The 27,124-nt window shown below is 43.1% G+C and overlaps 2 protein-coding genes across 2 annotated transcripts in view; both read left to right on the top strand.

Moving 5' to 3' along the window:
- LOC125003946 overlaps positions 1 to 9,814 on the top strand; it is a 45,827-nt gene extending 36,013 nt beyond the window's left edge. Inside the window, 10 exon segments of the mRNA XM_047578213.1 lie at positions 541 to 745; positions 1,581 to 1,719; positions 2,450 to 2,745; positions 3,146 to 4,913; positions 5,408 to 5,581; positions 6,515 to 6,688; positions 6,975 to 7,163; positions 8,715 to 8,873; positions 9,007 to 9,177; positions 9,349 to 9,814. Coding sequence (XP_047434169.1) covers positions 541 to 745; positions 1,581 to 1,719; positions 2,450 to 2,745; positions 3,146 to 4,913; positions 5,408 to 5,581; positions 6,515 to 6,688; positions 6,975 to 7,163; positions 8,715 to 8,873; positions 9,007 to 9,177; positions 9,349 to 9,358 — 3,285 coding nt within the window. The 3' untranslated portion in view covers positions 9,359 to 9,814.
- Positions 9,815 to 19,618: 9,804 nt separating this feature from the next.
- Positions 19,619 to 26,801, top strand: gpr137bb (G protein-coupled receptor 137Bb). The gene is made up of 7 exons (XM_047577567.1): positions 19,619 to 20,170; positions 22,374 to 22,423; positions 22,516 to 22,738; positions 22,813 to 22,962; positions 24,114 to 24,242; positions 24,569 to 24,690; positions 25,112 to 26,801. The coding sequence occupies exons 1-7, from the start codon at positions 19,766 to 19,768 to the stop codon at positions 25,239 to 25,241; spliced, it is 1,209 nt and encodes a 402-aa protein (XP_047433523.1). The 5' UTR covers positions 19,619 to 19,765; the 3' UTR covers positions 25,242 to 26,801.
- The last annotated feature ends 323 nt before the right edge of the window (positions 26,802 to 27,124 follow it).

Here is a 27,124-nt window from a genome sequence, read left to right as displayed (position 1 = left end):
AACTGTCAGGGTTGAATGGTGTTGAAGTGAGGACCCAAGTGCAGGACTAAAGATGAGGCCAGGTTTCAAACAAAAAGTATTTAATGAAAACAAACAAAAATCCAACAAAAGGTTTTGCAGGCAAGGCAGGAAAATCCAAGAACCAAAAGGAATCATGACATGGCATGGCAAGGATACAAAGAACGTGGAAACAAGGAACGTGGGTAACATAGGTAAGTAACACAACAACGAGACAGAGAACAACATCTTTATTAAAACACTTTTAGTTCAGTCTGAGACTAAACACATCATGTAAAGAGTCTGATCCTCACAGATAAACTCTGATGATTTACTGTAAATGGAGAGGGGAGGAGCTAACCTGAGCAGGTGATCAAGTTCAATGAGAAGAAGAGAACTCTGAACACTCAGAGTTTATTGAAGTGGACAGAAGAAGTGAACAATGAGACAGGGTGAGCTGTGACATGACATTATTATCCTCCAGTCCGTTTTCTCTTTGTGGGCTGTGGAGGGAAAAAAGACCGCGTGAAAGAAACAGAAAGTAAAGTGTGTGTGTGTTGTTTTCTTGTTGTTCTCTATGTGTGTCTCTTGAACAACTTGTTGGTCCTGATCCTTTTGCTCTGTGTGGCTGCTTTATCTGTCAGACTGACTCCATTAGAGGAGGACAAGAAGGACAGAGCAGAGTCTCCAGGATCCCGATGTCTGTCTATGAAGAGTCCAGACTTCATCCTCCAGACTCAGACACAAGGTAAGAGAACTGCTACAAACATCTGTAATGGTGTTTAGTGTTGAGGACCTGCAGCTTCCTGTTTCTACTGTCACATCAGGTCAATGACACTGAGCTCATCTGTTTAATGTGGAATGATCTTCAACAACATTTGGACTAGTTTCCTTTTATACATTACAGTGGGTCCTTCAGGTTTTTTACGATGAACTCTATTCCAAAAGTCTCTAGCCAAAACTCTTTAAATCTTTAGTCATTAAAATATGTTCCTGTGGTTTTCTGAACCCACTCTAACATAAACATATATTTATTACTTCACTGGAAAGGAAAAGTATAAATATTTTGTTGGCATTTACTCCATCTCCCATGTGTCCTTGACACAAAGAAATGTAGCTGAACTAAACAGAGCAGAGCAGGTTGGACCAGTTTTGTTGCATGTCGTGACAAGTCTCAGTTCAGATTACATGACAGACATCAGCGTAACAGATCAGAAGTCACAGTTTCTTTTTTTCGAAAGGGACACAACTTACTGGTTACTTTACTGGTTCACAGCCTGGACTGTTTGCAGAGACACAATAACCAGGAATAAAGAATCTATATAGACAACAATGGAGCAATGTTCACAGGGTGAAAAAGAAGCAGAGACACTGAATGATGCTTAGTGAAAACTGGAGAGAAACTCTGTCCTTTTACCTCAGACAGTTTCATTCTGTCTTGGAGAAAATAATATGAGCTCATAGATTTCATCAGAGTGGTTTAAAAAGGTTTGTGATTTCATAACAAAATCGTCAGAATGGAGAAAACTGACTCTATCTAAAGTTGATATAAACTCACTGAGTGTTACTGGTTTTACTCTCAGACTTGACAAAAGTGAAGAAGATGGAGGAACGGGAGGATGGAGTAGAGTCTAGAGTATCCAGCTATCTGTCTATGAAGAGTGACAGGCCGAGAAGACAACCCCGAAACTTCAAAGCAAAACCTGGACCCTCAGACACAAAGTAAGAGAATGTTTCTACTGTAAACTGGCCCGATGGAAGATGATGATTTTAGGATGAAGCAGAAATGTTCTGCTGAAAGATTTATAGTCATGATGCAGATGATTTAGTGCAGGTAGGTAAGATTTAAGATTTTAGAACCAGGAAGTACTGATGGTATTTCTGTAGTAAAACACCTGAGAACCTCCATTTCAGAATGTCATCAATATTCAGATATATTTGTCCTAATGTTGAAGTGTGTACAGATTTCCAGCTGGCTACTAGTGGATGGACTGAGCTACAGTTTTCTCCTCCTCCCATAGTCAGTGTGTAGCAACTAGCCAGTATAGTTAGAGTGTGATCTTTATCTGATCAGTCCTCCCTATCAGTCCCGTTCACTATCACTAACACTTGTTAGACTCTTCTAAGCTCAGTTCAGACTGAACTAACTCAAGATGAAACAGTGAAGGACAGAACCAGCTCTCTTTGATGGAAGGCTTTTACTGTCAAGTCTCTGCAGGAAGTGTTGAGTTTGTATTAACAGCAAAGGAGGTAGATCACTCAGTGTTTAATAAGACAGACAGATAGGAAAAGCAGTTCATTGGTGTTGATGAAAACAGGAGAGTTGAACCCTAAGGAAGTCAATTCAAACTGTTCCTGTTCTCTGTGAGCATCTGAGCTTCTGATGTCAAATGTTGATATGTTTCACCAACAATGTGTAAATGATGTTAGTGATGAAGAAATGTGTTGGCAGAGAGAGGAAGAGGAGTCATGTTTCTGTGGAGGAGCAGCCGTCCTGCTGTGCTTTGTGTCAGGACGTCCTGAAGGATCCAGTCTCTAGCAGCTGTGGACACTGGTTCTGCAGACAGTGCATCACCTCATACTGGGACCAGTCTGCTTCATCAGGACACTCCTCCTGTCCCCAGTGTGGACAAAGACCCAGAACAAGTAAGACTGTACATCTGTCTACTGATGGACTCTTTTCTGGAAACCTGTTGAGTTCTACAGAACGGGGGATCATTATAAATATCATTCAGAATGAACTTAATTGTATTTGTTACTGTGATGATAGCAGCTGACGAGTAGCAGCAGTTTGACCAGCTTCAAAACTTCACGCATATCGCTATCATATTGTATAAACTACATTCCTCTCGTTAGTGAGTTTTGTTAATTATGAGTAAAGAAATTAAAAGAATGCTGAGACGGGTCAGTACTTTTATTGTAAAACAGTCAAAGTTTTTGGTCCCTCAATTTTCAGAGAAGGAACAACAACAGTGAGCTGTTAGATGAAGATCTGCAGATGAGCTCATCTTGCTGCTTCTGCTGTCAAACACTAATTTTGCTTCAAAAATATTTCACTGTAACAAGAGAACACTCTTTAGAGCTCATCGAGAGACAAGTTTTGTTTATTTGTGAATTCATTTTGTCTCATGTTTGTTCTTATTTTCAGCTGTTTTAGATAAACATAAGATCAGTCTGAAGAGGAGATGTGAACGTGTGACTGAAGGAACTGATGTGAGAGGAAGAGAAACCCTCCTCAATAGGATCTACACTGAGCTCTACATCACAGAGGGACAGAGTGAAGAGGTTAATACCCAACATGAGGTGAAGCAGCTTGAGACAGCTTCCAAGATGAAGGCCCTCCATGACACTCCAATCAGGTGCCAGGACATCTTTAAAGCCTTACCTGACCAACAGAGACACATCAGAGTGGTTCTGACCTACGGCGTGGCTGGTGTTGGAAAAACTTTCTCAGTGCAGAAGTTCACTCTGGATTGGGCAGAGGGTTTGGAAAACCAAGATGTCAGTGTGGTGATTGTGCTTTCGTTCAGGGAGCTGAACTTGATCAAAGATGAGCAGTACAGTCTTCTCAGGCTGCTCCATGTTTTCCATCCAACATTACAGAAGGTCACAGCAGAGCAGCTGGCTGTCTGGAAACCTTTGTTCATCTTTGACGGCCTGGATGAAAGCAGACTTTCACTGAAGTTCAACAACAGTGAGGTTGTGTCTGATGTCACACAGAAGGTATCAGTCAACGTGCTGCTGACAAACCTCATCAAGGGGAAGCTGCTTCCCTCTGCTCTGGTCTGGATCACTTCCAGACCTGCAGCAGCCAATCAGATCCCTCCTACAAGTGTTGACAGGGTAACAGAAGTACGAGGCTTCACTGACGCCCAGAAGGAGGAGTACTTCAGGAGGAGGTTCGGTAATGAAGAGCTGTCCAACAGAATCATCTCCCACATCAAGACCTCCAGGAGCCTCCACATCCTGTGTGGAGTCCCAGTCTTCTGCTGGATCACTGCTACAGTTCTGGAGCACATGTTAACTACAGAGCAGAGAGGAGAGCTGCCCAAGACCCTGACTAATATGTACTCACACTTTGTGATGGTTCAGACAAAGAGGAAGAAGAACAAATACCATGAGGGACATGAGACGAGTCCACAGGAGCTGATGGAGGCTGACAGGGAAGTTCTTCTCAAGCTGGGGAGGCTGGCGTTTGAACATCTGGAGGAAGGAAACATCATGTTCTACCAAGAAGACCTGGAGCGCTGTGATCTGGATGTGACAGAGGCCTCAGTGTACTCAGGAGTTTGTACAGAGATCTTCAAAAGAGAGAGTGTGATCTTCCAGAAATCAGTCTACTGCTTTGTTCATCTGAGCGTTCAGGAGTTTCTGGCGGCAGTCTACATGTTCCACTGTTACACCAACAAGACAAAGGTGCCACAGAGGAAGGACCTCTGGTATTCCACTAAATCTCTGGATGACTTCCTGTTTGGAGCCATGAAGAAATCCCTCCTCAGTAAAAATGGTCACCTGGACCTGTTTGTTCGCTTCCTTCATGGCCTCTCTCTGGAGTCCAACCAGAGACTCTTAGGAGGTCTGCTGGGTCAGACAGAGAACAGTCCAGAAATCATCCAGAGAACCATCAACAACCTGAAGAAGATCAACACTAATAAAATCTCTCCTGACAGAAGCATCAACATCTTCCACTGTCTGATGGAGATGAACGACCTCTCAGTTCATCAGGAGATCCAAGAGTTCCTGAAGTCAAAGAACAGATCAAAGAAGGAACTCTCTGAGATCCACTGCTCAGCTCTGGCCTACATGCTGCAGATGTCAGAGGAGGTTCTGGATGAGTTTCACCTCGAGAAGTTCAACACATCAATGGAGGGACAACGGAGACTGATTCCAGCTGTAAGGAACTGCAGAAAGGCTCGGTGAGTCCTGATGTGATCATTAACAGAATCAATCAGAGGAGATTAGTAGTTTAGTTCTTCAAACATGATATGGATTATTGTCATTGTTCTTAGGTTTACCCTAAACATTTTACATTACTTGAATGACTTGTTTTCAGAAGATTTCTAAAATGCTGTGAAAATTAATATGTAGATTTATGAGTTGGTTATCTTTTTTCACCTCTTAAAGAAAAACTTTCGTAGCTGACAGTAGTAGGTAGTAAAGAGATATCATCTCTCCAACTAGAACTGTTCACTGAGTTCAACTCATTCTAAATGTTCTGGAGTCAAACTGAAGAAATGTTTTCATCAACCAGATGTCTTCATTCTGACTGTGTGGATCAAATCACACTGACAGAGTGTGGACACAAAAAGATGAGATGATCACCTCACTCTGTTTCATACTCATTCAGTTTGGATCTAGAATGGAAATGACACGATTTCACAAGAATTTTTCGTATGTTTCATGATCACAGACTTAGTAGATGTGGACTCTCAGAGACTCACTGTGAAGTTGTGGCCTCAGCTCTGAAGTCCAACCCTTCCTATCTGAAACATCTGGACCTGAGTGACAATGACCTGAAGGATTCATTAGTGAAGCATCTGTCTGCTGGACTGGAGAGTCCAAACTGTAAACTGGAGACTCTGAGGTCAGTTCACTGACTGGAGCTGTTGTAGGTTTCATTTATTTATTCAATTCATATCGATGACTAATGTGTTGAATGTTCTTTAGTTGATAAATGTTCAGTATTTCCAGATCTGAAGAATTTTTACCAAATGACTGAACAATAGTTTTTCCTTGTGGCTCCAAATAGAAGTGAAAGACTTGAGCAGGGTTCATTTAAAGGGGACAGAAGTGGAGTCATGACGGGGAGATGACGTGAGCCTCCACAGGTTCATGTTGTGCTCCATCAGTCAGTGAAGATGAAGTCAGGACTGATGAGGCTGTAGAGTGTGTGAGGATGTGAATGAGGCTGTTGAAGATCTGATGATAGCAGATAAAAACAGGCTGTAGAGGGTCTGAGAGAGAGACAGGTCAGAGAAAGAAGAGAAAGACATGAATGGAAAACTGAATGAAGGTCAAGTTAGGAGCTGTGATGATGTTAATGGATCAGAAGCTGACATGGCTGCTACAGAGACAAGCCACACAGCTGCTGTGGTGAGGTGTGTATTAAAGCAGAGTCCTGAACAGCAGCCTAACACAGGCCCAAACATCCCAACAAAGCAGGGTTCAGGCTCAGTGTGAGGATTTCAAACAGAAGCTGGAGAAGAGACAGGACTCTGTTGGAATGACTGCAGAAAGAAGGCAGGTGAGACCAGTCCTAGTGTTGGTGGATTAGAGCCAGAACAGAGTTTCTGTTGCTGAATGATTCCCACTCTGTTTCAGAACTATCAACTATTTTATCTATGACTAAAAGTCATCACTGAAACTTTGACATCTGTCAACACAGAGAATCCTTGAAAAGATTCAACATTTGGTGTTACATGTTGGTGGATTCTAGTCAATGAATTATGAACAGAAGGACAAAGTCAGTCAAACATGTCTGATTAGCATTAATATACACGTTTTATTCTATATTCAGATTGTGGAGCTGCAGTTTGTCAAAAAACAACTTTGATTCTCTGGTGTCAGCTCTGAAGTCCAACCCCTCCCATCTGAAACATCTGGACCTGACTAACAACAACCTGAAGGATTCAGGAGTGAAGCAGCTGTGTGGTTTTCTGAAGAGTCCAGACTGTAGACTGGAGACTCTGTGGTCAGTTCACTGTCTGTTACTGTTTTTGATCTGATATGTTTAATCACCAACTGAATCTAATTCGTGTTCATCCAGAACTTTCCTCCATAAATTCCTCCTGTAAATGTCCTTTAGTTCAAGACCAGTGTTTGTAGCAGAAACTGTAGAAAATGTCCACTGTTAGTTGTTAAAGTCAATGAAGCTTAAAGGCTGTTAGGACACAGTAATGTTGAGCTGAATATTTAAAACCTGAACACATATGATGAATTTTTTATCATTTTATTGCCATCTGTTATATTTTATTCAGTTTAAGGAGCTGCAGTTTGTCAAAGATCAGCTGTGATTCTCTGGTCTCAGCTCTAACGTCAAACCCCTCCCATCTAAAACATCTGGACCTGAGTCACAACATCCTGAAGGATTCAGGATTAAAGCAGCTGTGTGGTTTTCTGGAGAGTCCAGACTGTAGACTGGAGACTCTGGAGTGAGTTCACTGTCTGTTACTGTTGTAGATATATGATATGTTTAATCACCAACTGAATCTAATTCATCTTATTAACCCTCTCTTTAACTTTCACTGTACTGTACCCAACTTAACAGATATTTATCAATGTGGTCTCGGTGGAATCTGTTTTGGTTATATATAAGTTAAATCAGGTGGGCTTTCATACTTTGTCCACTGACAGCAGTAACCCAACACTCTACAGAAACCCCCCTGCAACTTCGTATCCATCTATCATTGTGGGTCACATATGACCATCGCTGTTCAGGAAGTTGACCACAGCATATTGGCCAGCCTAACCAGATCCACTAATCAGAATATCAAACACGACGCCAACATCAACTTCAGCTATTAAACATCTACTAATTTACCATCGCTGGTCGCCTTCAGCTTCATAAGCCAAATGATGGCGGTTGCCATGTTTGCCATTGCAATGAATTTATCATATTTTTCACACAAATTCTCTTTCTCACCACATAATACTATTTGAGGATTGTAATATACCTATAGACAACACCACTGATGTAGACACCACTTTACAACATGTTTGGGTAGCTTTGGACTTCAGCAAAACATAGATTTGCCCACTCATTCCAAGGGACACAAATTAGATCTAGATTTGCTGCTCTGGCCTCACCCCACATAATTGCGTCTGTTGACCTTCCCAGCTGATCAAGTAGTAATACTCTTCAACACCATGCTAACCCTTAACAGTTCACAGCCTGTTAATAATTATGCTCCACTAAAAGTCTACACAGTCTCCTTCACTTACTCACCTCAGTGGTACACACCGAGTTCCATCAACACAGTGCTAAAGGTTGCCAACTTGAACATCTTCACCCAAGAGCTGGACTCATTGTGCATAAACAAATGTATCATAACCAGTCCTCCTCATGGTTCTAAGTCCCATCCAGCAAAAGTTAATCATTCTCACTAAAGTTTGATAACGCCACTGTACTTCCCTCCCCTCTTATTAAGAGTCTGGGTGTCATCCTCAACAGCACTGTATCTCTAGAAACACACAACATGACTCGGTCCACCGCAACTTACACAACTTAGTTCATCACTATCGCAGAACACTACCATTCTTGTCCCCATTCTCTTCACCTCAAAAATCAACTGCTGTAACTTTGTTCAGTTTGGTCTACCCTCCAAATGTCTCCGTAAACTTCAACTGGTGCAGCATGTATCATCACCCGAACTCCTTCCATGGACCACATCACTCCAGTTCTTCAAAAGCTCCACTGGCTTCCACTCAAATCCTGTACTGAATACAAGACCCTTCTACCCACCTTCAAGGCCCTTCACAACAAAACTCCATTATATCTCTGTGAAGTTCTCTACCTTGTGTTTTAGAGCAATCAGTCACTCAGCTCCACAGCACTCAGCTCTCTGAGCCACAACTTCACACACCTCACACTGTCACGTATTACTGTCTGTAGAAGACATGAAGAAGATCCACAGTAGCACAAGGACAAAGTCAGTCACACATGTCTGGTTAGATTTGAGCTAAATCTTTTATTCTTTAATCAGATTGTGGAGCTGCAGTTTGTCAAAGATCAGCTGTGGTTTTCTGGGACCAGCTCTGATGTCCAACCCCTCCCATCTGAAACATCTGGACCTGAGTTACAACCGTCTGAAGGATTCAGGATTTAAGCAGCTGTGTGGTTTTCTGTCGAGTCCAGACTGTAAACTGGAGACTCTGAGGTCAGTTCACTCATTCATCCAGAAGATCCTCTGTAAGTAAATGTGATTTTGTTCAAAATAAGTGTATTTAGATGCAAAGTTTGTCAAAACATGTAAGATTAGATTTTTTTCTTCACCTTTATTCTTTTTTCAGATTAATTTGGAGCAGTTTGTCAGACCTCAGCTGTGATTGTCTGGTCTCCGCTCTGAAGTCCAACCCCTCACATCTGAAACATCTGGACCTGAGTAAGAACAGGCTGGATTGGGGAGTGAAGCAACTTCATGATTTTAAGAAGAGTCCAGACTATAAACTGGAGACTCTGAGGTCAGTAGAGGGTTGTAGTCAGTCCGTCCTACATTCAACATTATTGTCCTAAACACAGTTAGTATGAAGTCCAGACATACTAGATGAGCTGCATCACTGACTGACAGCTGATGAGGGGAGTCTCTGGAAACACTCATTTATCTCCTCTGTTCTTCCTTCTTCTCTCCGCAGCTGGGAGTGATGGTGTTTGTGAAGAGGACGGTGTGTGAGCTGAGAGGATGAGCTGTGTCCTGATGATCCAGAGGTTGAAGCAGCAGCAGTTTGTGTGTAGAGAGACTCTGACTCAGATAAATGCTGCAGAATAAACCACATGTTCAACAGAAACAAGGATTAAAATACACACATCATCCTCACAGTGATGCAGCCGTTGTTCAGTTTCACTCACTCAGCATATAGATGTGTTTCTGTTCCTGCTGTTTGATTTATGGAGTCCACTGAGTGAATAATAGAAACTTACCATTTTTCAGAAACCAGAATTGGAATCAGCTTTATTGGCCAGGTATGTCTCACTTTGCTCAATGGTGCAAGAAAAGAAAATCAGCACTTGAATGACCATAAAAATATAAATGTATGCAAAATTATAGAACAGCTGTACAACGTAAATAAGACTTTCAGAATAAAAATACTATATACAGTGCATTTGAACAGTAGTATATACATGTAATGGGGATAACTCATAATGGGGAGAGCCCTTTGGGGGTCACTGGACGCCAGCTTTCCAGCAAGCCTTCGAGGGGGTCATCCAAAGTCTCACTGCAGCCCCTGTACTGGCCTTCACTGACCCAAAGAAACCCTATATACTGCACACCGATGCCAGTACTACCGGGCTCGGTGCTGCATTATATCAGGAACAAGAAAGCCAACTCAGAGTCATAGGCTATGCCAGTAGAGGCATAGCCTCCAGCTATCCAGTTTTTGGCACTGAAGTGGTCGGTCACCGAAAAGTTCAGCGATTATCTTTATGGCAACCACTTCACTGTTGTAACGGATAACAATCCGCTGACTTACATCATGACCTCAGCAAAACCTGATGCAACCAGCTATAGGTGGCTAGCAGCACTGTCCACATTCTCTTTCAAACTCCTCTATCGTCTGGGAAGGCAGAGCGGAGATGCGGATGGATTATCCCAAAGACCACATGGCGTGTTAGCAGATGATCTAAAGTCTCAAAAAGAGAGAGAACGCATACAACAGTTCACTCAAGATCACCTCTCTGATCCAAACAACATCAATGCGGTCGATCAGTCTGTTGTGAAAGCAACCTGCGAGAGACAGCTTTCCTACAGTGTCAGTCCTGATGATGAGACAGAGGAAGGTACAGATGGTGTTGCTTTAGTGGAGGTTCTTGCCATGTCTCCCAGCACAGTGCCTGACAGCTATGGGCAAGAAGAACAGTTTGGAGGTCTTCGTCCCCCATCTCACTGAAGCTGAGCTAGCAGCTAAGCAAAGAGCTGATCAGTGTATAAAGCATGTTATCGCCCAAGTTGAACATGGGGACACACCACCTCCCACCCTGCGCACCCAACTCCCTGACCTCCCACTCCTCCTCCGAGAGTTAAACCGTCTCGAGCTCCATAACAACATCCTGTACAGGAGACGCCAAGTGGGGTCTCAGACAACTTACCAGCTTGTACTCCCAGCTGAGCTCCGTGACATAGTCCTTACCAGCACGACCATATGGGTCACATGGGAATCGACCATACATTGGACCTTGTAAAGGCCAGGTTCTATTGGCCAAAGATGGTCAGGGATGTGGAAGGGAAAGTGAGGACATGTGGCAGATGCATCCAGAGGAAAGCAGGGAGCCTGTACAAAAGCCAGTGTCACGCAGGCCAGGAAGCAGTGGAAACCCTTTGGTAGAGGAAGAGGATTCCTCAGATGAAGGAGATGAGGTACTCATTCCAGTCTATTTAAGTCCCCCTATCTCCATGGTCAGTGAGAGTCCTGTACATACTGAACCACCCATGACCAATGTCCCAAATAGTCAGCATACTAAACCTCCAGGCATTCATCCTGTTGAGAGTCCTGTAAATGCTCAAGATATTGACAACTTACCTGATATTGACAAACAACCTGACATTGACAACTTACCTGATATGTTCAATAGTACTTCAGATGGTCCTTTGATCCTCATTAAGCCTGATTTTCATCAAAGTGATACTGAGTACTTACCCAACGACAAAGCCACACCGACCGAACAAGCAGATGAAACAACCTTGAATCTCCACAGCTTGAGCGGATGCCATCAGTGATAGTGAGGAACCTGTTCAACCCCCTGCATTGACCCCTCAAATCATTATCATTTAACTGTCTAGCGTGCACAGGGACGTGCATGAGTTCAGGAGGGCAGGGTGTAACCCAGGTGTATTAACATTGACATTAATTCCGTTCTTATTCTGGTGAAAACAGCAGTTACAGACGAGGCTGTAAAGACAGTGGGTAAATATCAAAATATGAATCTATTATATCAGAGATGGTTCTGTCATGGTTCTGGGTTTAAAGGTAAAGTGCTTTATTTTAATACATGAGCCCTTGTGTGAATTATGGGCGTGACTTCTGGTATACACAGGAATTGGCGCGTATGAGCTTTAGAGACATAAACACCATGTGAGAACACCAACATTACAATCCTGCTGCCTATTAATAAAGAGGGCTAGGGTGGCTACGTACAGTAGCATTTTTAGCTACTTTCTTAACTCTGGTTAAGAAAACTGACCTGCAATACCTGTTGTTGAAACTAAAACCCAGGCTTGGTGATGACGGACTTAAAGACTGTGTCTCACCTCTTTTAATAAAACGCAACCAACCTTATTACTATGTAGGTACCAATATGCCTGAGAGCTTTTAAGATTGTTCATTGCCTCACTTTCTTAACCAGAGTTAGATGCAGAGCGGAGATGTGGATGCGGACTCTGGCTAACACGCCATGTGATCTTTGGGATAATCCATACGCATCTCCGCTCTGCATCTAACTCTGGTTAAGAAAGTGATGCAATGAACAATCTTAAAAGCTCTCAGGCATATTGGTACCTACATAGTAATAAGGTTGGTTGCGTTTTATTAAAAGAGGTGAGACACAGTCTTTAAGTCCGTCATCACCAAGCCTGGGTTTTAGTTTCAACAACAGGTATTGCAGGTCAGGTCATTTTAATGATTGAAAAAAATGGTTAATTTCTCGATGGGATTTGATTTGCCATGCACACTTCTGCCATACGTCAAAGTTTTACTGTCAGGATTTGCAGATGATAGGGCCCACAAGCAAGATAGAATGAGCTGAAGCAAGAAAAACAGGATAAAAACTGGATAAATGGAAGGATGACAAAAAACTGTGCAAATATATACATACATATATGTACATTATGGGCAGAGGGATGACTAGACACAGGTGAAACTAATCAGGGCAGAGCCACAAGGAGAAACTAATAAGCAATCAAGGAAAACACAGGAAGGAACACCAGACAGGAAGTCAAGTGACTTTCCAAAATAAAACAGGAAACTCAAAACATGACAAAGACACAGACTCACGACGAAGTATAGTGTTAAGCTGACAATGAAATGTCTAAGTTGGTTTCATCATTGGTTTAAATCAAATCAAATATCTTAAAATATGTTGATTATTGGATGTTTAGTACACTAGGTGATAAATGCTATCATACTTCAAATGACTATGATGAGAAAATTATTACTTTTTAACACATATGGACTTATTACACAACTACAGTTTTCATGATGCGCCACAGGTCCCGGAACCCTTTTTTTGTCATCATTTGTAAGTTTTCACTAAATTCATCTGTGTCATGTGATTTATCCCTGTTCCTGATTCTCCTGATCTCCCAGTGTCCTTGTCTACTATGGGTTTACTGTGAATAAAAGCTACTCATACCTCCACTGGCTCTCCTCAGGGCTCTGTCCTCTCTCTTCATTCGCTCTTCATTCTCTACATTAATGACTGCCGGATCTAGACAGCCCAATTCCCTCATGGTCAAAAACATATGCCCCTCATAGTATCACGGCCCAGCCCTTCAGAAGTTTGTGGACCGGTGTGATAACTCGTTTGTTGAGCTGAATGTCAACAATAAACTGGTTACACCTTTCATCACCACAATCCATGGAACTCCTGTTGAGCTTGTGGAAGAAGACAAATACCTGGGCTCCATCTTTGACAACCAACTGAAATTCTCCTCTAACACGGAGGAAATCCTCAGGAAATGTCACCAAAGACAGCACTTCCTCGGGAAGGTCAACTCTTTTGGAAGTAAGAACATACTTCTCAGAACTCTGTTTTCTCTATATGAACATTTAACACATAGGTTAGCAATCCAGCTAAAAACCAGCAAACTGGGTTATCCAGGATCGGCTTCATCGCCCTTCATGTCAGACACAGAGGAGAAGAGCTTCCCTCCTCCAATTCCTCAACTGAGTTTCCAGATGTAGTTTGATGTTACTTGCACTGCAGCTGATTATCAACAGTACTTTGACACAGTCCATTTAGGTCATTTGTGTGAAGTTTCCAGTAAATAGATGGATCCACTGAGTAGTATCCTGGACATGATTTCAGCTAAATGACGTTTTTCAACTACTGCAGTGATTTATGATACAGCAGGAAGAGAAACAACACGATGCTCAGTCAGTCCTGGACATTTCCAGAAAGCTCCAGGAAAAAGTTGATTAGAAACCAATGAGATCAGAGCCCAGAGTTGATCAGAGAAGACTGAGGGAGTCAAACATCTGGAGGAAGAGACACTAGGCCAGATGAACCACAGGAGCTCAGTGGATCCATCATCAGTTCTTCAGCTCCACCTCCAATGTAGCATCAGGGTTGGGTTTGGGGTTAACACTAACCCTGTAAGCTGCACAACAAGAAAGAATACAGAATCACTTTATTTGTTTTCATTATAGAAACAGGAAACATCAAACTGGTTACTTGGTCTCAGTGAGGATTTCAGTTTTCAACTCCAGTTGATAGAAACAGTCTGAGTGTGTGATCATCCCCTTAGAGTTTGTTGAAGTCAGTGTGAGGTTGTGCTCAAACACACCTGCATTAAACCAATTGAGGTGAGAAACCAGACTGCAGTTCTCTCCATCACCACCAGAGGTCTCCAAACAGCAGGGGCCTCGTGAACAAAAACTTGTATGGATTGGAAGTGGGCATATGCTCAAAACCTGCTCAACACTCAGCTCAACCAAAAATCCTCATCTCATCTCATCTCATCTCATCTCATCTCATCTCATCTCATCTCATCTCATCTCATCTCATCTCGTCTCATCTCCCATACTGCTAAATCCTCACTAGAGTCATGGGGGTTGCTGGAGCCTATCCCAGCTGGCATCAGGTGAGAGGGGGGGTCAACCCTGGACAGGTCTCCAGCCTATCGCAGGACTAACACCGAGACAAACAACCATTCACACGCACACCTAGGGGCAATTTAGAGTCACCAATCAGCCCTTCACCACACTCTCAATGTCACTGTACAACACTTGGATCTGGGCGATGAAACCAGGGCTGAACCCAAACCTCCTCATAGTTTTCCAGATGAAGCCAGTCAAATGCCTTTTCCTGGTCTAGTACGATCAGGCCCGTGTTTAGACCCAATGAACGAGAGACCTCCAAAACGTCACGAATCAGGTAGATATTATCTACCATGGACCTGCTGGGGAAACAGTAGGTCTGGTCAGGGTGGACCACCTCCCCCATAGCTACTCTAAGACGATTGTCCAGGACCTTGGAGAGGATCTTGTAGTCCGTGCAAAGAAGGGGCACCAGTTCTTCAGGTCCTGCAGGTTTCCTTTCTTTGGCAGGAGGGTGCTTACTGCCCTCCTGCAGGACATAGGGAGAGACCCGGTGCTTGGGCTTTTGTTGACTACTTATAGCAGGTCCTGGGCAATGATGTCCCAGTAGGCTTTGTAAAAGTCTGTTGAGAGTCAGTCAATGCTTGGGGCGCGGTGGCACTGCATGCACTGAAGCGCTGCGTGCAGTTCTTGGATGGTTAGGGGGCGCTACAGGACAGCGTTTGTCCCCTCAGAGACTTGAGGTAGTCAAACACAGAACTCTTGAGTTGACAGTTGACAGTTGGTCATTGTCTTTGTATTCACTCCTGAAGAGGAGTAAAAGCACACAGTTCTTATCCTCAGCTCCTCTCCCGTCTCCGACAGCACGGAATGAAGCCACCTTCCCTGCCGTTATTTCTTCTCCAGGCCAAAGAAGTAAGTAGCTGGAGGGGGCTTTCATCTCGGTGATTTTCTGAACTTGCGCCCTGACCAGCGCCCCCTGCACCATGGCGTCCAGCAGGCTGGCCAACACCACATTTTTGGTTTTGAGGGCGTCAGTATGTCCTCGATTTCCTGTGGATTGCTCTAACTCCACCACTTCAGTCTCTAGATCTCTGATAGATCTCAATATGTTGTTAGTAACATTGAGAGTGTGCTGTCTGCATTGCATTTTTATTTGGCATTTGCCGTAGTCCCACCATTGCCTAAGACTGTTAAAATCACCCTTATGTTGTCTAAAAACAGTCCAGAAATAAATTAAGTCCTCTCTAAAGCCTCTATCATGAGTTAAAACAGAGTTAAAATGCCAATACGCGCTTCTATGTAAAATATTAAATATAAAAACACTACATAAAACCAATGAATGATCAGAGAAGCCTATTGGTAAAATCGTGCATAAAAACATTAAACTGATGCTTAAAACAATAAAAACCTATCGGGTCTAGCTAAAGAGACACTACCTTCATAAAAGTGGGACCATGAGTACTGTCTGGAGCCTGTGTGCATCCTCCTCCATACATCCACCAGGCCAGAGACCAGGGAAGAGACCAGCTGTTTTAAAGCCTGCTGGGACACTGAGTGCAGCTCTGCATGGCTGTGGTCTAGTGTCGCATTCTCTGTGTAGTCAAAATCACGCCCGTAGAATTAAAAAACTGAACCCTCTGTGCACCGTTGTTAGGAGCATAGACATTAATAAAAATAACAGTAAAATTCTCAAACCCAGCCCTCAATAAAAGACACCTCCCCAGAACAGCATGCTCAACTTCTACATACTTCGGTTCAAAAGCAGAAGTATCTCCTCTACCACTTCAACCTCTCCAGACACATTCACCCCACCTGTTATTTTCTACACTACACACATTCAGTTCACCAACAGCCACATTTCTCTCACTATTCATCTCACCCACTACCTCTACCTCACCCTCCATTTCCCTTTACCTGTCACCCCACCTCACCCTCCGTCCCTCCTTTACCTGCTCCACCTTCCACATTCACATCCTCTTTAACACTGTTTTCGTTTACATTACTCACATCCGCTGTCACCTGCAACTCACTCTCCCCATCCTCCTCCCTTCTCACACTCACCTCTCCTATCGGGTTTACCTCCTCTCAAATGAGTTTTGAGTACCAATAGGTAGAAGAGCGCTATATAAAAGCAAGACCATTTACCATTTCCTGCAGCCAGTTGCTGAGTTGCATGGTGGGAGCAGAGAGGAGGGGTTGGGGCTGATGTACCTCTGAGTGTCATCAGCATAGCAGTGAAAACCAAGTCTATGGTTGACCTAGGTGAAGGTGAAGAGAAGGGGACCAGGGACAGATCTCTGGGGGACGCCATGGTTAACTGCTGCAGCGATGGAGTTGGAACCTTTCAGAGTGATGGACTGTTTCCTGTTAGATAGATCCAGACATACTGGATGAGCTGCATCACTGACTGACAGCTGATGAAGGTAGTCTCTGGAAACACTCATTTATCTCCTCTGTTCTTTCCTCTGGAAGCAGCAGCAGTTTGTGTGTAGAGAGACTCTGACTCAGATAAATGCTGCAGAATAAAATTTTATGAGATTGATGAATACTCCTATTGCATGTTGTCTGTTGCATCTGGGATTTCCTCAATTTATTCCATTATTGCCTGTGATGTTAATCTGTTAAACCTAAACCCATTCTGACTTTCAGAAAATGCATCCCATCTATTTTAAAAAGCTTTTCCAATATTTTGAGAGTTGCAGTAGCACTGAGACGCGTCTGTAGTTTGTAAAGTTGAGTTTGAGCCCAGTTTTGTAGTTTTTTGTACCTTAGCAAATTTCATCTGGTTTGGAAATGTATCAGTTTGAAACGAGAAATTGCAGATTTGAGCTAATGGCTTATCCCTCAACGACCTTTAATTAATTAATCACATATGGATGCCATTGTAGTCTGTAGATTTTTCTTTTTGTACTTTTTCACCATGTTGTTAATTTCATCTTCGTTCACTGCTTTCGGAAACATTAAGTGAGTTTTTCTTTTCTGTTACTTTATCCATATACTCCATCCGACTCTGGATTTGGAATATTTTTGCTAGCTCAGGACCAACATCTACAAAAAACTGATTAAAACTTCTTGCCACCTCATCCATATTATAATTTCATATCATTTATAACTAAATATTTAGGTAAGTTGTTTTTTAGCACCATCTCTAATAACATTGTTTAGTATATTCCACACTCTCTATGTACAGTTTCTGTTATTCTCTAAAAGTGAATTTTGACATGGTGCTTCTTATCAACATCTTCTCATAGAGGTGGATATAAATGGAGCAGGAGGAGGATCAGTGTTTGTCGTCAGCGTGTTGAGATGAGACCGACTTCACAGTAGTCTCTGTTATCTAACAACCTGGCTGTTATGTAACAGCACAGAGAGGAGGAGGAGGAGGAGGAGGAGGAGGAGGAGCAGCTCTATTACGGGGAAGGACTGATATCAGGGCTGATACTTGTCATTCACTAAAACCAAGCAGCCAGAGAGGAGGCCCATTACACTGATCTATATATGACTGATTGAATCACTGGATTCATGATGACATTTTAATGATTTCTGGAGTATTAGTGGTGTAACGGCAGAGTGACACTGTTCTCTAAAAAGATTTTGCAGTTTTCTAAGCATTATGTGGACAAACCAGAGTGGACAGATCAAGATGAAACATCCACGACTCAACTCAAACTTTAACAGTCTTATAGGGACTGAGAGGTTCTAACATAGAGAGGGAGACTGTTCCAGAGTATAGGGGCAGACAGTCTGGTTTGGGGAACCTCCAACAGCAGCTGTCAGGGTTTAGGGTTAGGGTTAGGCTTACGGCTAGGGTTAGAGTTAGGGTTAGGACCTTAAGGCTCTGGTTAGAGTTAGGGTTATGGTTAGGTTTACGGCTAGGTTTACGGTTAGGGTTAGAGCCTTAAGGCTCTGGTTAGACTTAGGGTTGGGGTTAGGACCTTAAGGCCCTGGTTGGGGTTAGGACCTTAAGGCTCTGGTTAGAGTTAAGGTTGGGACTTAAGGCTCTGGTTTGGGGCGACAGAAGAGCTCAGATAAACATGAAGGGGTCAGACCATTGAGACCTTTAAAAACAATTAAGAGAAATTCATAATCAACACTAAAATGTACTGGGATCCAGTGAAGGGAAGTTAAAAGTGGTGATGTGGTCGTGCTTATTCTTGCTGGAGAAAAAATCAAGTATCATTCAATGTTCTGAATGCGGTGAAGGCAGTTGACAGAGGACTGAATCAAGTCTATATACAGGGGGTTGGACTAACCTAACCTGGGTGTGAGAAACCTAATTAAAAATTACTCCAAGGCTCCTAACACAGGACTGAATGTTTGAACCCACTGGGTCCAGGAGAACAGAAAATTAGCACTTATCCATGATTTAACGTACCTTAAGCAAACCAAAAATGTTTGGATGGAGTCTGTCTGACCAAGAAGAAAAGGGATAGGACCCAGGATGGATCCTATATGTTCTTCCATGTTCCACAGGGTCAAAGGTGGCTGAGAGGTGTAGGAACATCAGGACAGAGGGACAACCTGAGGCAGCAGCTAAGATCAAATCTCTTAAATCTTCTTGCAGGCAGTTTCATGAAGATCTGCTGATGTTTTATGTCTTCAATTTTATGCATTGTCATACGTTGAGTTTTATATATATAATGTATATATATATGAAATAATATAATCAGATCTTATTAGGGTCATTGCTAACATGTGTTGGATATTTTTCATTAATTGCTTGATTTAATTGTTCATTCAGTTGCTCTTTAATTTTTGTGATTTTGTTCTTTTTTTGTTTGCTCATTTATCATTCATATATTTATTCTTTTGCACAATGAATGAAACATTTGCCTAAGTCTCTCTCTCTCTTTTTTATCTATAGATGAATTTATTATCAATGAAAAAATAAACCACCCTAATGTTCATTGGACATGTGCATGGACCACAGATCCCAGTTCACCCTCCTCTCCTTCCAGATCCATCTGTCTACCTTCCTCTCCTCTCTGCAGCATCCTCCTCCTGCTCAGCCAATCGCCTGCTGGGCTGCGGCACCATGTGACCAACAGCCACCAATACCCATGCACCAGGCACCGGCAAAAAGAGGGAGGTGGCTCTCCTCCTCCTCCTCCTCCTCCTCCTCTCTGTGAGTCAGACGGTGTGTCTGAAGGAGAGTGAATGGGATGTGAAGCATCCGTCTAACGAGCTGAAACACGTTTTTCTTTTATTCTCCACCCAGAGAGGGGGCCCTGCTTCTCCATCTTTAAACCCCTCTCCGTTCCTTTCACCCTCTGCTTGGCAGCCCAGGAGGACGGGGATGAATGGAGAGGTAATGGAGGGAAACCCGGTGCAGGAGCAGCAGCAGCATGCCGGTAATGGCTCACACCTCCCTCCCCCTCCCACCATCACGCCGGCCATCCCTCCTTACGTGAAGCTGGGCTTGACCATCGCCTACACCATCTTCTACTCGCTGCTCTTCGCCTTCGTCTACGCCCAGCTCTGGCTGGTGCTGCGCTACCGACACAAGCGCTTCAGTTACCAGACGGCTTTCCTGTTCCTGTGTCTGCTGTGGGCCGCCCTGCGAGCCCTCCTCTTCTCCTTCTACTTCAGAGACTGTGTGACAGCCAACGCACTGGGCCCCTTCGCCTTCTGGCTGCTCTACTGCTTCCCCGTCTGCCTGCAGTTCTTCACACTCAGCCTCATGAACCTCTACTGTGCACAGGTGAGGTGAACCCTGGTACTGGTACAGGTTCTGGTTCTGGGTGGATCAGGAGCTGCTAATAGAGTTTGGACTCAAGCCTTGATCCATTGATTTGGCGCCACCTGTGGTACACATTGGTAACTGCAAGACCGATTTAGTAAAAGAAACATGGCGGCCATAGTGTTTAACATCAGTTAAGATTTTTTCACCTGTCCTGGGTGTCATAGACGTGTACTCGTTAAACAGTTAGTCCACATTACAAGGAGATGTATCAGCAGAGGAAAAACTGGTACTGGCACTGGGAACCAAACCGGAACAGCTGATAGGGTTTAGGTCAGGGTTAGGCCTCGGTCTACAAAGGTAGAAAAGAGTCCGCAGAGGAATAGCTGGTACTCGTACTGGCAACCAAAGTAGTGTTAATAGTAAACAGTTGATATGGTTTGGACCCTTGATCCACTGATCTGGCGCCACCTGTGGTAGACACTGGTAACAGCAAAAAAGATTTAGCAACTGATAATAAAACAAAAATGACCCACATTCTCAAAATTGTACAAACCAGCATAAAATCTGTATCTGGACTAGTTGACATTTAAATCAGTTTTGATTTGGCGCCACCTGTGGTACACATTGGAAACAGAAAAAAAGGTTCAGTAAAACAGGCGGCCATAGTGGAAGAGCAGTTTAACATCAGTTTAGCTCCTTTTATCTTTTCCTGGTGTCATGGACGTGTTCTTGTTACATGGGGGTTCCCATGAGTGGCACCAGTAGAAGATAAACTACTGGTACTGGTGCAAGTAAAAGATGATCCAGTCCGGTCTGGTGTAAATGCAGCATTAACGGACAGATATATCAGGAACCCTGACAGTTTGTGCTTCGATCGAGTAGCAGCTGAATCTCTTCTTCACCCATTCATCTACAGCAGGAGGTGCCGCATTCTGAAATAGACACAGTTTCCTTTTCAGACAAGAGAAGAACCTCTTCACGAGCAGCCTTCATCCACTCGCTCTGACAGCTCAGATGACGCAGGTTATTTTTTTCCCACTAAACTCTACGGTGTCTTATTTCTTTAATGAGGGCACCTTCAGGAAACAATCGATGGTTTGAGGCGCTGCAGAGAAGGAGGCTAATGGCTGCTGGCTCTGAGCACTCACACACAACATGTAGCTTAATTGACAACAATTGATGCAGGACTGGGTTCAAGTTTTTTGAACTACTAACTTCTGAACATATGACAGACAAATAATTTTGTCTAAAATAAAGTTATGGGAGATATTCACCAGATCCCAAACTGATCAAGTATCTGTGGAGGCTTCTCCTCAACCCATAGGACCCAGACACAGCAGGACATCCTCAGAAGGCCCATGTCCATTCTCTGATGGGTCCCAACTGAAGTGAAACCTAGACAATATTAGGAAGGTGGTCATGATGTTTTGCCTGATAGGTGGACGAAATACTTTGTTAGAAACTGAATCATATGAACACGTGTTTGCTAGAATCAACAATGAAGGTGAAACCTCTTGTAATCATTTAGTCGTTGAGTGTTGTTACCAAGAGTTGAATGATAATAACTTCTTTTCTAATGGGACTGGTTCCTTCCAGGGTGACAATGCCCCTTCCCCTCTATCTGCTACTTAATACAATTAAAACTCTTTGTGTGATGTCCAATGCACCGATGCATCATGTCCTTTGGACATCACACACATTCTGGTGTATTGTTGGGACGACAGGAACCAGAAACTGAATAAATTCACATACGTTGGAACGATATAAACTTCGAATACAGTGAAATTCAATTTGAACAATTTGACCTTTCACAATACTTGATGCTACAATGATTTTGTCACACATTGAATATTGTTTAACATGATGGTCGCTGCAAAATCACAGAATCACTCTAAAAAAAAACATTAACCACTGACTTTTATCTTCTGAGTGATGTCCCGTCTTGTGATGTGCTCTGATTCGATCTATTGTCCTGTTCTATGTCTCATCATGTTTGGTGTTTCCTGTCTATGGACTGAGGATGCTCATTAATGTGCACTGTCCCTATCAGATAAATAAATAACAGGGGGTCACTGAATAGTTTGCTGTGAACCTTTGCGCTCCCGAGATCTGAATCCCTCTGGTGGGAGACATAGTGACGATGCATTAAAGAGTCACATATATCCCGTATAGAGCGATCTGTTGTACTGTAGCTGTAAATCCTCTCTTTTATTTCCTCCAGGTTTACTTTAAGGCAAAGTCCAAGTATGCGCCTGCACTGCTGAAGTACAGGTAACTTCCTCTGATTATTTCTGTTGACATGAAAATAAACGAGTGTGTTTGGGTATTTTTAGCGCTCAGACCAGTTCTCCATCTCCCCCCAGACTACCGCTGTACTTGGTCTTCCTGGGTGTTAGTCTCATCTTCCTGGTGGTGAACTTGGTCTGTGCCCTCCTGGTCAAGATGACCGCCGCCGACGTCAAGACCATCGTCCTGGTGAGGGTGACCATCAACGACAGCCTGTTCGTCCTCTGCGCCGTCTCACTGTCCATCTGCCTCTACAAGGTCGCCAAGATGTCGCTGGCCAACATCTACCTGGAGTCAAAGGTGAGTTGGAATGGGAGGACAAACCTGGTGAATTAACCTGAGACGTGATGAATAATGAAGAGCTTTGTGTGCAGGGGACGTCGGTGTGTCAGGTGACTCTGATCGGGATCACGGTGGTGCTGCTCTACGCGTCTCGAGCCTGTTACAACCTGGTGGTGCTAGCCCTCACCGACATCGAGACCATCAACTCCTTTGACTACGATTGGTACAACGTCTCAGACCAGGTCCGATACTCATTTTAGTTATTTATTTGAATGGGACCCTGCTAGGTTTGGATTGGTCTTTGGTAGCTTGTCGGTTTGTTGGGTCAGGGTCAGGGTCTGGGTCTGGGTCTGGGTCTGGGTCTGGGTCAGGGTCGGGGTTAGGGTTATGCATTGATAAAAAGACCCATTTCTGATCCATTTGGGTGTAGCTTCAACTCAACCCGACCTTGATGACCCTGAGCATAACCTGGACCCAATCCGACATGAATTTCAGATCAAGTTATTTTTTCAGGTCTGAGTTTGAGTCCAGCTCGGGTCTTTCTGGGGGAGTTTGCATGTTCTCCCTGTGTCTGCGTGGGTTTTCTCCAGGTACTCCGTCTTCCTCCCACCTCCAAAGACATGCTCGTTAGGCTGATTGGTGACTCTAAATTGGCCCTAGGTGTGCGTGTGAGTGTGAATGGTTGATTGTTTGGCTGTGTTAGCGATAGACTGGCGACCTGTCCAGGGTCGTTTCATCAACAAATTAATTTCATCTCATTGCTGCCATCTACTGTTCAGGTCTGGACCTCAACGTCATCTTACGTCCACAAACCTTACTAAAACAGTGCGACCCCTAGTGGACAAGCAATCTATGCATTGTACAAATTCATCTCATGATACAAAGTGAAGCCTCGGGCGGGGCTGGTTTTATACATGTTCATTTATGTTTATATATGTTTGACTCCTCTGTTTTATGGGAATCGTCCACCGCCCTCGGTTTATGTGACCAACCTGTTAAAGGACCAGGGCTTAGGGTTTAGTGACATCTAGTGGTGACATTGCAGGCTTACAAACTCCTTCCAGCTCCAAGTGTGTTCATCTTACAGCCCCCTCTAGAGCCTAGATTATCCAGTTAACTGCGGAAACAGTGAAACACGACAAACATTATAAATAAATGAAAACAGCCTCATGAATGCTTCATTTTATTCTAACAGATCCTGATAAACATCTCTTGGCTTGTATCAATGTCAGGTTAGAAAGTAAAAGAGGAATAAAAAGATTAATAAACAGACAACAGAGACCTTAGCCCTCAGAGACAATAGGAAACTAGTTTTCTGCTGGTCACATTTTGTGTGATGATGATGAGCTGCAGCCTAAACTGCTGCTGACCCTTGTCCTCTGTGTGTTTGCAGGCAGACCTCCGCTCATCGCTGGGAGACGCCGGTTACATCGTGTTCGGGGTGATTCTGTTCGTGTGGGAGCTGCTGCCCACTTCGCTGGTCGTCTTCTTCTTCAGGGTCCGACGGCCGCCTCAGGACAGGGTCAGTCCTCTCAAGTTTCTCACAGAAATAAGTAAATACAAACACTGACACTAGCTGTGGAAATGTTCAAAATAATAATAGAAAATAAATAAAATAATAGTGCGGCTTGTTATTTCTCGTCTTTCATGATCATTTAGGCGAGAACTTCCTTTCAGTTCCTCTGATTTTCCATTCGTTCATGAAAACTTGAATCTTTTTTCCACTTTTTACAGTGTACTGAAAAGTTAGATTCAGAATCCTGCAACAGGACTTTTTTAAATCTGGTGCAGATGAATTTTATCCTCTCAAAATAATGACTGGGCCCCGTGTTGTATCTCGGTCTGCAGAGCACTGCTGGGATACCCAACCACGTCCTCTCCTCCAGAGGATACTTCTTCGATAACCCTCGCCGATACGACAGTGACGATGACCTGGCGTGGAGCATTCCTCCCCAGAATGCATCAGCCAGGTACGGACATCATCACTATCTACACAGTTTGTCCATATTTATACTGTTGAGTTATTTAGTTTGAAACATCATTGCTGCTGAAACTAAAAGAAGGATCGAAATTTTACAGAAGATACTTCAACAGCTCAGCTCATCGTCTTCCATTTATTTGCTCTTGGGGTTATTGCAGGTTGAAAACACAAAAGCATGAGACAAACATGCAGATAAAACAGGATCAGAAAAAAAAAACATTTGGAAACTGCTAATTTTGTACAAAATGCATAATTTTTTTAATTTATTCAAGATTTCATACATTTAAATTTCTATACATTTAAACCAGACAAGACTGAGATTAAAGGCAATTAACATAATCCTCAATCAATCAATCAATCAATCAATCAATCAATTAATCAATCTTAAGTTTTTCTTTTTTCCTTTTCAGTCTTTCTTCCGACTGCTACGACTGGGGGAGTCGTCACAGCAGCTTCACGGTTCACACCAAGACCGATGAGCAGTGTCTCACCACCCCCACCACCACCACCACCACCGGGGAGCTCCACCCTTACCCATGATGCACCTGTAACTCTGTACAGCTTCACTCTGCACCCCGACACCGATCTGTCCTTGTGTTCGTGTTTGTCCCCGACAAAGAGTTAAACTATGAGCAGATAAAAAAACGTTCCTAAACAGACGTGGTTGTAGCCGCCTCTGGATTCTCCATTCATTCTAATTACAGCCAGGGCTTAAGAACAAAATAAATAAAAGAACCAAAAATAGACAACTCTCAGAACTTTACAGCAGTGTTTTAGTCTTAATCTTCAGGTGAAAATGCTAATTAGCCTTAGCTTCCTGAGACCTGAGCTTTTGTTTGCTATGCATTTTAAATGTCTCCAAATATAAAACTGTTCATTTTAATACCAGTAACATTGTTGTGCAAAGGCAGAACTGCAAACAATGAAATCCTAACGTCCTCAAACGAGTCCTTGTCAATTAGTTATGAGGACAACAGGTCAAATAAGAATGTTAATGTCCCCATATGAGGACACAGGGTCTCAGGAGGTTCATCACATTTTAGTCTTTTTTTTAATATTAGTTTCAGTCGTAATTATTCCATTTAGTCAAAGTGACACGAACAAGTTTAATTCATTCAAACTCCACTGGATTCAGAGATCAGCTGACTCATGGTTTCATCTTAAAGTTGCATAACTGTCCTGAGAAAACATGAGGAATGTTTCTGAGATAGTGACACCTGTAAATATAGGAGCTAAACAGACTGCGTGCTGGTCAGGACGAGGAAGAACAGACGAATGCTGCCTGTAAATATTCTTGTACAGAAGAATTTAATGTATTTTGGCCATTTTTTTATGGGCGTCTAGTTTTGATTAGATTAAATTTGTACAAGTGGTTACAAAGTTCATCGATGGGAAGAGAAAGGTTTGCCCAAGTTATTACCACTCAAATTCACCTCAGTTCAAACTAATGTAATTCAGTTTAAAGAACGTTGCATTCACATCAGTCATTATTGTGGAGGAACCGGCTCCAGAGGACGTCAGTCCCACACTAGAACTACACGGACAATGTTGGCATGAATGCTTCTTTATCGTCTTTATTGAGGAGTTTTCACAGAGGATCAGTCACGTGATCAAATCTGAAACACTTCTTTCCTTTAATCAACTTGTTCAGAAAGAGAATAACAACAAAATCTAAAACTACAAAAGATGAAGAGAGTGGTTCATGGAAATCAAAGCATGAGTCCCTCAGACTCTTGTTGTGCAGAATGAAATGAGTGCGTCTCCAAACTTACACCAAGATTTTTTAACAACTTCCAGACAATTTTATCAACAATTTTATTGACAATCCATGTTCACCTGGAGAATTTATTTCATTTATTTTAGAATCCGTGGGTCAATGTGTGACTGAGCGACGTAAATGTTGGTGTCGTCTGCATATTGATGAAATGTTATTTTATGGACTATGATGATGATAAGTTATGTTTCAAAGAGTCACCTGAGTTATTTTATTTTACTGTAGATGGCAGCACTTACACCGAACAGCCACAACATTATGACCACCTTCCTAATATTGCATAGGTCTCCCTTGTGCTATGGGGTGGGGGTCTGGTGTGGTCTAGGTGGGGGCTACATGTCTAAGTAACATCCACACCAATGAAACTAGGTCCAGAAGTTTCCCATCAGAACACTGAACAGCCAGCAGATATTTTTAATGTGATTGACTTCACTCTGTCAGGGGTTATAATGTTATGGCTGATCGGTGTACATCCAATTAGGCTGGAACTTAAACCTGTGCCAGTTTTCCACTGTTCACTGGTTTGAAGTATAAACATGGTCAACTGGACTTGAAGAGTTGTTCATTGAGTATCTTCTTCGGTTCAGAGTTGGACTTTGAACAGGACCACCAGGGGGCGCTGTCCTTCAGACACTAAACATTAGAGTCT

The sequence above is a fragment of the Mugil cephalus genome, chromosome 2, assembly GCF_022458985.1.
Source record: "Mugil cephalus isolate CIBA_MC_2020 chromosome 2, CIBA_Mcephalus_1.1, whole genome shotgun sequence".
NCBI classification, from domain to species: Eukaryota; Metazoa; Chordata; class Actinopteri; order Mugiliformes; family Mugilidae; genus Mugil; species Mugil cephalus.
Note: the sequence above shows the minus strand (reverse complement) of the source record. Positions and strands in the feature narration are given on the sequence as shown.

Bases quoted from the DNA above. Each gene is read 5' to 3' on its own strand.
- gpr137bb (XM_047577567.1), top strand. From the start codon at position 19,766: ATGAATGGAGAGGTAATGGAGGGAAACCCGGTGCAGGAGCAGCAGCAG. The intron at 22,424-22,515 runs GTAACTTCCTCT...ATCTCCCCCCAG, and splicing joins CCTGCACTGCTGAAGTACAG to ACTACCGCTGTACTTGGTCT. The intron at 24,243-24,568 runs GTCAGTCCTCTC...CTCGGTCTGCAG, and splicing joins GACGGCCGCCTCAGGACAGG to AGCACTGCTGGGATACCCAA.